General features: G+C 40.2%; 1 protein-coding gene across 4 annotated transcripts in view; it reads left to right on the forward strand.

Annotated features, from left to right (window-relative positions):
* ZDHHC13 (zinc finger DHHC-type palmitoyltransferase 13) overlaps window positions 1-13,072 on the forward strand; it is a 51,774-nt gene that overhangs the window by 24,450 nt on the left and 14,252 nt on the right. For all 4 annotated transcript variants that reach the window (XM_030331670.1, XM_030331671.1, XM_030331673.1 and 1 more), the window contains 4 exons: window positions 12-137; window positions 3,913-4,046; window positions 7,440-7,540; window positions 12,518-12,642. In XM_030331670.1, coding sequence (XP_030187530.1) covers window positions 12-137; window positions 3,913-4,046; window positions 7,440-7,540; window positions 12,518-12,642 — 486 coding nt within the window. The remainder of the gene's footprint in view (window positions 1-11; window positions 138-3,912; window positions 4,047-7,439; window positions 7,541-12,517; window positions 12,643-13,072) is intronic.

Consider the following 13,072-nt stretch of genomic DNA (forward strand, 5'->3'; position numbering starts at 1 on the left):
TTTTTTTTAAGGGCGAAACACCTCTTGATATGGCTCTACAAAACAAAAATAGGCTCATTATTCACATGCTAAAAACAGAAGCCAAAATGAGAGCTAACAAAAAGTTCAGACTCTGGAGGTGGCTGCAGAAATGCGAGGTATTTTCATATGGGTCCTGTTCTGTGGGCCATAAGAACCGTTTTATTCATTTGTGTTTCTGTTTTTAAGGCAAATCAGGGGGGAAACCAGGATGAAACCAGGGAGTTGGCTTAGGGCTGCATTATATCCACTGGTCACATCTGCCCCATGTGTCCCATAGCCCAGAGTTGGAAGTGTGGCACTTTCATTGGCAATTTACTATTGGTCCTCAGCTAGATGGCTCTAAAGCTACATGTTATCTTGTGAATATCATAGCAGACTTCCACATTTACTTAATGAATGAATTGAAACAGATGGTTTAAATTCTTAGAGTAGCAAGAGGAAAATTTGTTTTTACTGAAAATCTTTTTCAAGGGGCAAACAGTAGCATTCAATGTTTTGTTAGAATCATGAGGAATTAGCAGATTTCACAAAATGAAAACATCTAGAATTTCAAGAGATGACCCCCAGTTTTATGCTTTGTTCAACTTGGCAGTTCTTCTGAGTGATGTCCTCCTGAACTTAACAGTTAAACTGATGGGGAAAGTTAAGAAGTTCAGCTTATTCTCATAAAAATCCAGCCCTAGTAGTGTCGTATTAGTCATAATTCAAATTGTTAAAATGGGGTGTTGAACTGATTCTGTTTTTAATGTTTTCAGATATGAAAGACGGCATCATCTTTTCTAATGATGATTAGTAATTATACTCTCAGAACGATTCTAAATTCACAGAGCCCAGATTTCTCTGCAGAGGTTCATTATGAATACTGCATCTATTTTGCATTCAGGCGTGTAGAGGGAGAGAGGAAGAAGTAACTGCTACTCCTCAGTATCCTTTGCCAGCTCCTCTGCTTCTCCCCTACCCTTATTGGTAGGGTGACCCAAGATTTTGTTCTTGGACCTCTTTTGGTGATCTCATGCACCTCCGTGGCGTTAAATGCCGTGTGTGTATTGACAGCTCCCAAAGTTATCTTCAGTCCAGATCTTTCCAGACTCCTATATCGAATTACCTACTTGACTTATCCAGTTCAATGTCTTATAGATATCTCCAATATACATATCCAAAACTGAACTCCTGATCTTTTTCCCACCCCGCCCCAGCTACTCCATCTACAGCCTGTCCCTTCTCAGTAGGTGGCAACTCCAGTCTTCAGTCATTTTTGTCTTTTCTCTGTCATGCCATGTATCCAGTCCATTAGGAAAACACATTGGCTAATTCTGCCCTCAGTATATATCCAGAATCTGACCTCTTCTCACTGTTCCACCAATGGCATTTTGGTCCAGCCGCCAGTGTCTTTCCTGCGGCTTACTGCAGTTGTCTGTCATCCCCCTGCTCCCACTCACCTCTAGTCCATTCCCAGCTGAGCAGCCAGGTGAATCTTTTTTTTTTTAACTTATTTTTGAGGCAGGGGAAGGGGCAGAGAGAGAGGGAGAGAGAGGATCTGAAGTGGGCTCTGTGCTGACAGCAGAGGCCCCGATGCAGTGTAAACTGTGAGATCATGGCCTGAACTGAAGTTGGACGCTCAACTGACTGAGCCACCCAGGCGTCCACTGATGAATCTTTTAAAATGTAGGTCAGATCCTGTCATTCATCTGCTCAGAATCCTGTGATGTCTCTCCCCCTTTCTCCTAGAATAAAAGCCCAAGTCCTTTCAGTGACTTACGAGGCCCTGTGTGATCCAGCTGTTTATATGCTATTAAATCACTTAATACATTTGGCTGTCATCTTCTGCTAGAATTTAAGCTCCATGAGAGAAAAACCTTAAATTCATGATGTGTCCCAAGTGCTTAGAACAGTGCTCCAGCATATAGTGTACAATGGAATATTTATTGAGTGAGTAAATAGTGTGGCTCATTTATGAGTGTTATATCTGGGATTGAACTTTGAGATCCAGGGCCTCCTGGGTGGCTCAGTTGGTTGAGCGTCTGACTCTTCATTTCAGCTCAGGTCACGATCCCAGGGTCATGGGATCAAGCCCTGTGTTGGGCTCTGCAGTGGGCATGGATCCTGCTTGGGATTCTCTCTCTCCCTTTGCCCTTCTTCCCCACTTGTGTGCTCTCTCTCTTTCTCTCTTTCTCAAATTAAAAAGAAAGAAAAAATTTGAAATCCATATTTAATTCTTATTTCTGTTCTGAGATTATGTTGCTCATAGATTCTAAGTTTACTACCTTTAAAAAAAATCTAAACTTGATTACCTTGCAAATTAGATTTAGGATTTTATTTTTTTTAATTTTTATATATATATATATTTTTTTTTTTTAATTTTTTTTTTCAACGTTTATTTATTTTTGGGACAGAGAGAGACAGAGCATGAACGGGGGAGGGGCAGAGAGAAAGGGAGACACAGAATCGGAAACAGGCTCCAGGCTCCGAGCCATCAGCCCAGAGCCTGACGCGGGGCTCGAACTCCCGGACCGCGAGATCATGACCTGGCTGAAGTCGGACGCTTAACCGACTGCGCCACCCAGGCGCCCCATAATTTTTATATATTTTTTTAAAGTTTATTTATTTTGAGGGAGACAGAGACAGCATGAGCCAGGGTGAGAAGGGTCATAGAGAGAGGGGTAGAGAGAATCCCAAACAGGCTCCGCACCGTCTGCCCAGAGCCCGACACGGGGCTCAAACTCACGAACTGTGAGATCATGACCTGAGCTGAAACCAAGAGTCAGACATTTAACTGATATAGGACTTTAAAAGATTTGATAGCATTTGAAAGTATTCATCCTCAGAACACTTAGAGAAATAAAAGTGGAAGAAAATAGGGCAGAATATATTTTTTCCCTTTGCCGTTGCAAAAGCCTTACTGGCTTCCAAGGTCATGTATATCGCAGTTAAGGGACTGCATTGCAGAAATGTGGTGCCTGGCTTCAGTACAGACAGTCACACTGTTGGTTCATAGACATTTCATTCTTTTCACTTTGCCAGCATAAACCTAAATGATTAGCATCCCAAGGACATGTTTCAGTCTTTGGCCTCCGTGTGACATTTGACAACTGAGAATTACTCCTTTCTTGAAACTTGAATCTTCCTTGGCTTTGCTGGGACCTTTCTCCTGTGTTCACGTCCTGCCTTTCTGGTCACACCAGTCACTCTTCGTTACCTTTGACAACTTAGCTTTTTTCCCCTTCAGCGTTTGTGTTGGCGAAGATTCTGCCCCTTTCTACCTTGCACACAGTCCTTGGGATGTTATTGGTTCATGGCTTTCCAGATTATATACTGATGAATACAAAGTTTTCTCCTGGGTGGTCGACCGCTTTTCTGACTGCCTCCTGGCTATCTCCCCATAGGCATCTGAAATTCCACATGCCTCCAACTGTCGTCTTTTCTGCGGACTTGTTCCCTCTGACCTTTATTAAGGATGGCACCATCTGGTGTCCAGGCTGGAACTGCTGCACTCTCCACCTTGAGCCTTGGGTGTCCTGATTTTTGTGTGGTCCCTTTGTTTTGCTTTGTGCTTTCTGACCTACAATACTGTTTGAAAGAAATTATTTTTAAAAATGTCAGCTCTCATTAGCACTCCTCTGAAAGACCCCTGTTTCTTGGAGGGGAAGAAAGCACAAGAAAACATGTTTAGGCAATATTTTATAAAATCTAAGGTTTTTAAAGGATTGTTTCCAAGATTGGTAATTTTCTCAGACTTCACATTTACTAATCAGCAATTTTGAAGAACAACTGTGTTCTGCTGTTGTATTAATAGTTATATATTTCAGAAGAAGTTCTTCTGTGGTACTAATCATTATTGGATACTTAGGAGGTGAAATCCATAAGGTTCTAAAATTCTGAATCTCTTAATAGCTCTTCCTGCTGCTGATGCTTTCTGTGATTACCATGTGGGCTGTTGGATACATACTGGACTTCAATTCAGATTCTTGGCTTTTAAAAGGATGTCTTCTAATAACATTGTTTTTTCTGACATCTTTGCTTCCAAGGTGTGTATATTAGTCTTTGCAAGGCTGGTTATTGCATTTCCGTGTGATTGTTTATTTCTGTTAATTAGCTGAAATCGCAGTTTTTACTGAGCTCTGAATGTTATTTACCACATAGAAACGTCTTCAGGGGTGGTGGGAGGGAAGGGCTTTGGTAGCATATGATTTGGCTAAAAGCAGATTGGTCAACCCAGTAGTTTGATTGAATTGGCAACTGGTAGGAAATAAAGACCCTAGCTCATTTTTTGAATGGTTGATTTTGGTAAATAATGAGATTTTTGTAAGTGTTTTGCATCTTGAAGCACTTTTGCCCACTTTTAAGAAATTGTGTTTTTTCCTTGATCGGAATTCATTTTAAGCTCGTTATTTTTGCTTTTAAGGTTTTTTAGTTGAAACGACCTAACTGAAATGTAGGAAATTATAAAATGGTAACTGTGGGATGGCTCTATTTTTAGGAAAACATACATGATTGTATTTAGTCATGGTTAAGGGTCAAGTTGCCTGGATTCAAGTCAGGCTTTACCACACAGCAGTCTGACCTTTAGCAAGTTGCTTTACCTCTCTGTGCCTCACTTTTTTCATCTATAAAAATGAGGATAATAGTTGTGACAATGCCTGCTTTATCGTTAAGACATGTACAATGGCTGGAACCATGGCTGACACACAGTACCCAGCAGTCATACCACACCCCAGTCTCTTCCTGCTTTCAGTAAAATGGCATCCAGTTCCCCGTGTGAATAACGACTGTCATCCTTGGATTACTGTTGTGTTCCATTCTTCCCTTCCCACATCTAGCTCATCACCACGTCCTTCCTGTTCTTTCTCCAGTTGGTCGGCTCTTATCCCTGATTTATAGTTCATCCCCACTTAGCAATCAGGGTGGTCTTTTTAAAAGGCAGTTACCTTTTTTTCTCTCTGCTTAATGGCTTCCACTGACTTTTCTGCGTCTTCAAAATAAAATCCAAACTCCTTGCCTGTGAGGTGTCATGTGATTCGATCTCTCCCTTTGGACTTCATCTCTTTCCTCTCTTCCCTTCTCTGCTCTTCTGCCCTCTTTCTGTTTCTAAAGCACATTGAGCTCATGCCGCTCCTGGGCCTTGACTCTTGCTTAGGTCTTTGTCTGAAGTGTTCTGATACCGTATCGTTTTAGAGCAGGAGACACAGCCATTCAGGCCTCAGGACCAGTGTCACCTCCTTAGGCCATCCCTGAATAACTCTGCATCACCCTGTTTGATTTTTTTCATGGCACTTACTCACCGTTTCCTGGAGTGTTAAGGCCCATGCAAGCAGGAAATGTTTCTCTTTTCAATTTTCAGTAAATGTAAACTTTCATTTACTGAATGAAAGAAAAATGTAAAGTATGATGATGATCCGTAGAAAAGGATCTAAAAGGATCTGTCTTCAGGGTGTGATGTTGAGTATTCCTATGCCTTTTTTTGCTTGCCAGCATTTTCTGGAATAAGCATGAGCTGCTTGAGTAATAAGGAAAAACAAAATATTAGAGGAATCTTACCTCTTGGTCACTCAAGAGCAAGACGGTTGGAAATGAATTAGAATATAAGTGTAAAGTAAAAACTTATATTTCTGAAAAATAACAAAATGCCTAAAATTGTCTGCTGTACAGAAAACTTATAACTTAGAGATATTTATACATTTTCCACTAAGTAGATTGTGAGTTGGTTGCCAAAGAAATTTTAAGCCAAATCACCAGAAATCGCAATGATCACTTTGGGGTTTTTGTGTTTTCTCTTTCAGAGAGAAAGCAAGAGCTGACAGTATCTACTCACCTAGGATAGGAGCATTTGAGATTTTGTTTCACTAGAAACCAACATTGTACAAAAGTTTATAGGAAACTTTTATTTTTGCTGACAGTGAGTGGAGGGCTTTGTATGCTAGACTTGGCATATGGACACGATTCAAATGGGACACAAATGCATATGGCAGCTTTATCCATACTGCTTTTATTTCATACCCTTCTGTAGAGACCGCGTCTCATGGAGGTAGGCAGCTGCAAACTTCTACTCTTCTTTAAGCTCCAGGCGCAGTTGCCTATTGATCCAGGCTGCTACGTGATGTCTGTTCGAAGCACACAGGTCGTGGTAGCAGACGCTTACAAGTTAGGTAGTTCACTGCACTGCTTAATTCATTCAGACACATTTGCGCTGCCTAATCTCAGGCAGGTCATGCTGTGGACGTTACGTGGGCTCTATTTGGCCTGTTCTGGTTGCATATTATGTGCCCGAGGCTTGGAACCTTCAGTTTTTCTCAAATATTTTATCATAATTACACTTCTAATCTTGATAGCTTTTAAAGAATCCTTTTCTTACCCATCATCAACCATTATTTTTTCGTGGTATAAATTTTAAAATAGATCCAGGTAAACCATATTCCTGCATGGATTTACTCTATTGAGTATTTAACATGAAAGACAGATTTTTTTTCTTTTGAAGCTACAGTATTAACATTTGAGTAAGATCTGTGCGGACTTTCACGTTGCTTGTTACCCAAGCGAGAGGATTAGTGTTTGATGACTAAGGCCACTTTCAGCCTTTATTTCTTCTTTTTATGCTCAGTGTCTGCTTCTCAAGCTGGTTGTGGGATAAAGCTGCTTAAGGTCGTGTGCATCTGTTATGGTTTAAAAATATACTGCTAGCCTCCAGAAGAAAGCTTGTTAAATGTGAAGGTGAATCTCTGAAGTATTTAAAATTTTTGCATTTTGGAATATTTGAAAATATGATATGCCAAAAAGAGAACTACAAATGTGATATTTTTCAATAGAAATAAAGATTCATTGCAAATAGAAAGTTATTGGGAATGAAATAATGTAGAAGTTAGTTTTAAGGACTGGAACATGCATTTCTTGAGTGCTTTACTTTTCTCATGGGTACAGTGGGGTTGAGATGGTGGCGAACTCTTGTTTTTTTAATACTTTTTTTAATGTTTATTTATTTTGAGAGAGAAAGAGCTTGAGTGGGGGAGGGCAAGCGAGAGAGAGAGAGAGATTGAGAGAGAGAGAGAGAGAGAGAGAGAGAGAGAGAGAGAGAGAATCCCAAGCAGGCTCTGTGCTGCCAGTGCAAAGCCCAATGTGGGGCTCGATCTCACGAACCTTGACATCATGGCCTGAGCTGAAACCAAGAGTCGGTAGCAGGTCGTGGTAGCATTAACCATGCTTATCCATTTGAGCTTCACCATTTGAGCCACTCAGGCGCCCCACAAACTCTTAATTACTATGTGGAAAGTGGCACATTGGAAGCACTCGGTACTGAAAGCTGCTATTGTTGTTACTTAAGGGAATCGTTATTATTACTGCTATTATTTAAGGGGATTTAGAGCTAAAATTAATATGATCCATACCTGTTTTTACTAATACCATATGTTTATCCTTTTTTCTTTTAGGTTCTTGGTCGGGTATAAGAGTCTCATCTACTTACCAACAGTCTTCCTGCTAAGTTCCATTTTTTGGATATTTGTAACGTGGTTCATCTTATTCTTTCCTCATATCCTTCCAGCTGAAATTTAAATACACATCCCATTTTTCCTTTAAACAATAGTAATGCCATAGTTAGAAATGTAGATATTAGAAGAGATCCAGGGACTATAACTCATATTTGTATGCATTTTAATTATTTTGGTTGAAGATGTTTCATGTTGAAAATCTGCTCAATTCTGGAAATAATCTCCAGACACACCATGGAAGCAGTAGTGTCTAGTATTTATTACTCAGAGGATAGAAACAATAGAGTGAATTATTGTTTTACTTGGACCCGTGAAAATTTGTCGTATTGCCTTGAGATACTCTCCTCAAGGTCAGCAGGTTCTTTTAACTTGGTCGGCAGTTACAGTTGATTAATAAATCTTCTGGGTGCCAAGATGGTCTATAGGGGAGGGATGTTCGGAGAAATGTGTCCTCCTCAGCAGTGGCCAGTGCAGTGTTCCTGTCCAGAGCAATGGATTCTCATCTACAGTAAAAATACATTTACATTGCCACCCAGACCGAATGTGAAACAGAAAACGATACTCCTAACGTGTGCTTTACTGTGAAATTCTGTAATTTTATCCTATGCTATTTCTTTTTTTAAAAATGCTGGTCGTACACAGCCCACTTAATTCTTCCATGAACTGCTAATGGATGGCAGCGCATGGTTTCAAATAAAAAAAGCTCATCCAAGAGATAGGTTTATCACTCGAAGAGCTGGGCTCAGGCCACGGCCAGCTTAAGCGTATGTTGTGCTCTTCGAGGAGAGTTCTTGGTTTATAGCTAAAGCTGCCATTAGGAGGGAGGCATTTTCTCTAATTTTTTATCTTCCCACCTCTTTCCAAGTTCCCTTTTCCCCTTCCAGAGACTCTAGGAAGCCATTATAACCTTGTTTTCTTTACAGGGTAGGAGAAGAAAGAATGTGGTGGATAGAAATGTACCTGTAAACATATTCCTTTAACTTCTGTGTTATGTGTCCTTCTGGTAATGGCATTTTTAAAAAGAAAGATGGTGTTTGTGGGAGAAATGCATACAATCAATTCAGGAATATTCTTTTCGTAGAAATCAATGTGAAGTGAAGAAGCATATGAGTTCTCAGAGGGCATATATCTCCTTTCATTATAGCATGTTTATACTTTAATGATATTTGTTTCTGAGCATTTTCTCTAATATTTTTCAAATTCCTTTAATGTAAATGAATGGGGTAGCATACCATGGAGTTCATTTGACTTTTATCAAAAGATGTTATTACACAAAGCCTTTGTCTCATGATTAATGATTTGGGGCAGCTTTTTAAGCACTAGTCTTACTGCCACTAGTTATTGAAGGCTTGCATGATATTATGTGTTATAAAAATACTTTATAAGTAACCACAAGTGTATAAAACAACAGGACAATATACACCCCAAATTATTTGCGGAAATCTCAAGCCTGATAAATTCTAGGATAAGTGACATGATTCTGAGAAGGGATGGCTAATATTTTTGTTGACCAACCCATGTGGCAGGGGAGTAAACACAGTTTTAGATTTGTGTTCCCTGATGATTTTTTTGCAGAATCTATATCAACAAAAAAGTAACTCCACTGTAGTTTTGCAAGCCTCGATCACAGAACCTCATATTCAGTTGAGTTTAATTGCAAGCAGCTCACCATTTGCGAAGATGCCATTACCTCAGAAGAACTGATTTCCAAAGCTAGACAGACTCTTATGTCGGAGTTGATGAGATGGGATCTTTTACTTGCGTGTACAGCAGAAAGCCCTTTGATCTAGGCAGCCATATGCACCTGCTACGGTTGAGTGCATGTCAGTCAGTAGGTGGCACACTTTGCCATCAGATCAGTGTCTTCCAAGCTGAACGGTAAATGTCGTGTGGACTGCCCCGGGTGTGACCGGAGGTGCTGCGCTCAGTTCTGAGTAGACGAATCTTGTCCCAGGTTTTGCCAAGTCTGGGCTTCCCCTCTCACGGTCCTTTATGGGAAAAGTGTCTGGGGCACTGTGGAAAGAGTACTATTTTTGCCATCAGAGTGAGTTTGACTTTGGCTCTCTTTCTTAGGTACCACTGGGCACATTATTGAATTTCACCGAGTCTCAGTTTTTCTGTTAAAAACAACAACAAGAAAAAAAAACCCGAGGGATAACAGTACCAAATTTGTGGGATGGCTGCAAGGAACGCTATGATGTCTGTAAAATGCTGACCACGGTCCTCATTGCATAATGGGCATTTTGTAAATAATACCTATTCTGTTATTATTCACTCTCCTGAATAAACTCTGTGTAGAAGGCTGCATGTTGAAATTAATTTTAAGGGAGACTCTGGACTGGTTCCTCAGATGATCCCTTCCTTTTGGTGCTTTTTTATATGTTCAGCAAGTAATGTATTTGACTTTTATGAGGCAGGATCAGGTGGAAGAGATAGGACCTTACTGATGAGTTTGGAGATGAGATGAAGACTCAGGAAGGAAATGGTGAAGCACGGAACGCTACGTCTGTGATTCTGGCATGTTCCAGATCAGGTGCAAAAGAGCAAGAGCTTTGACTGAAAGCCTGGTGTGGGGAGTGACACAGGTGTCAAGGGAGCCACTGTATTCCCCAGTAGTACAAGGATTTGAGTCCACACAAAGGACAACAGCCATCTCACTGTCCCCGGCACTGGTCAGTACAACCCGCAGTGTGCTTGTTCTGATTTGAATTCTGTTGTTTTAAGAGAAACATTGACAGATGGGAGCACAAGTGGAGGAGCATGACCAGGAAACTGTACTGTACAAGGAACAATGTTGCTGCTTATCCTGGAGGTGTGAGCACTGCCTTCCAATGTCAAGTGTTTGGAAGTCCATCATTTGTAAGCCAACGTATTGTATGGAATGGACGTTGGATAAAAATTTATCGAACAAATGAGGAATAAGCTTCTATAGGGTAGATCTAAGGACAGCTATAGTGTAGATCTTTAGCATAGAGCTAAAGGATCTAAAGAAGGAAAACCGGTTAGTCCAAGTTCCAGGAAGGCAGATTTCACTTGAAGAGCTGGGCTCCATATTGAGAGACTTGAACTGCAAAGAGTCACAAGCTAACTGGAGAGGCTGAGCAGTCTATAAATAACTATAAGGTCTAAGTGCCACAGAACAGGCATTTTAGACTCAGGGAAGGGAAAGAATCCTTTCGCTGTAGGGAATCAGGAAAGACCTGCAAGGGGAGGGAGAATAAAGTTAGACTTGGATGTCCTAAAAGTGTGTTTCTGGAAGTATATGGGGGCAGTGGGGAGCATTTGAGGTTAATGAACCACACAAAGCAAAGGCATGGAAGCAAGGAACATTTGGCTTTCCTATGAGGGGTTTGATGCATTCATTTTACTTAGAGAGGATCCAGTGATTCTCCTGGGATTTGTTTTGAAAGTTATTCAGAACAGGAGGCCAAAGTTCAGTCACTTCAGTATGCAGAATCATGTGATTCAACTGAATGTATTTTTGAGAATGTGTTGTGTTTTGATCAAGATTTTGTGGAAAGAAAACAGGATGTGATTCTTTAAAGGCCTTGACCTATGTGCTCTTTATCAGTGTTGTTAATCCAATCTAAGTAAGCTTCATTTGTTAGAATTTCATTTCACACAACACTTCTAGATCCTATGTATTTCTTAAAGCCAGGCCCTTCTGCAGACAAAGTGATAACCTAACTTTTTTTTTTTCCTCTAAATGTTTATTTATTTATTTTGAGAGAGAAAGAACAAGCAGGGGATGGGCAGAGAGAGAGGGGAGAGAGAATTTCAATCAGGCTCCTTGTTGTCAGTGCCAAGCCTGATGTGGGGCTTGAACTCATGAACCGTGAAGTCATGGCCTGAGCCAAAATCAAGAGTTGGGCACTCAACTCACTGAGCCGCCCAGGTGCTCCCAAACTGATAAACTAATAAACCAACAAGATTTGTTCCTGCCTACCTGAACCAGATGTGGTTGTGCTAGTTTTTGTGGGTCACAGCAGTGCTTCTTAAACTCTGTTGTGCATGTGGATCCCCTGAGGATCTTGTTAAAATCCAGAGTCTGGTTCTGCAGGTCTGGGGTGAAGTCTGAAGTGACGCCTTTCTCACAAACTCCCAGGTAAAGCCATTGCTGTGAGTCTATGGACCACACTTTGAATAGCGAGGGTTTAGAGTCTGTTTTATGGCTGCCTTTTCCACTCCAAAGTTTGGCACAAGACAGCCTGATAATACCTTGGAAGGCAGATGTGGTTACTGTGTTGGTAATGACTTAAACTGGGCAAGGAGAATTGGTTTACTACTGGTATACTGGCTTATTACTTACTGCACCTTCATTTGTCTTTCCCTGGAGCAAAGTTTTACTTTTTATACAAAGAATTTGTACTGCTTCAAAAACATTTCCAAGTGGGCAATATTTATCCTTGAAATACTTTTTATCTTAATGTGTCTATAGTATCTTCCTTTCCCAAATAGTACTTGATTTGTAATTAATTTGCAAAGAGCAGTTTTTTAAATTTCTAAATCGCTACAGCCTAATACAGTGACAGGCATTAATTAAACTTGCCATTAGTAAATTTTTGCAAGCATTTATCTAATGTATAAGGAAATATTTTTAATTGGAATCTCTGAATCAAGTGGTTTGTTTCTTTGAATGATTTTGTTAAAATGACTGATAATTATTCTTTTAGATGCTTACAGGAGAGCCATGGTAACACCATTAGAGATGAACTTATTTGGATCTTGAATGTTTTTCAGTTCTCAGGATGTTCCTTATATATTGCAACCATTCCTGTCAATAGTTTTTGTATGAGTTTCAGCTAATTAGAAGGGATTAATTATTAGCCAATTATGAGCAAATCCCTGTGGGATTAGAACATAGGATGGGGTCAGGTTTGGGGGCAGGGATGTGTATACATAATGGAACGTGAGGTTAGAATGCAGAGAGATTCTTAGGCACCGATGATGAGATTTGCTTATGTCATAATTATGTTATTCTTAGTGGAAGTTGATACATTCCTTAACGTGGCCTTCACATCTAGCAGGCACCCCTTTCTATTTTGCTTTCATTCTCAGCCTAATAGGCTTCCTCTACTTTTTCTACAAGACTTGGGCAACTGATCCAGGCTTCACTAAAGCTTCTGAAGAAGAAAGGAAAACGGTGAGCTTTCTTTGTAATGTTACTTTTTTTTTTTTTTTTTTTAATAGGAAGGTTGTAGCAATGTTCATGTTTCTCATGGCTGCATCTCCGGGGCCTTGGCATGTAATAGATGCAGCATAAATCAACAAAGTTGAGATTTCTCCACTGTCATTCCTTTTCATTTATTTATGGAAAAGTTTTAAAAAGTATTTTGTTTTCCTCTTAGTCCTAAGTCAGACCCAAGACTTTTCAAATGTAATTTCTGTTAGCGAACATGATCTGGATTTCTTTATAGGAACACTTAGATAATGATCATTTAGCTTAAATTCCCCCATTTGATACATGGCGAGTAACCAGGCAGGGGCCAGGGGGAGCCCTCCTTATTGCCAAGAGATGCCCTTCTCTCCTAAGATGTGAAGTGTCAGAGGACATGCGTGTCCTTCTTCACTTT

The sequence above is a fragment of the Lynx canadensis genome, chromosome D1 (genome assembly GCF_007474595.2).
Source record: "Lynx canadensis isolate LIC74 chromosome D1, mLynCan4.pri.v2, whole genome shotgun sequence".
NCBI classification, from domain to species: domain Eukaryota; kingdom Metazoa; phylum Chordata; class Mammalia; order Carnivora; family Felidae; genus Lynx; species Lynx canadensis.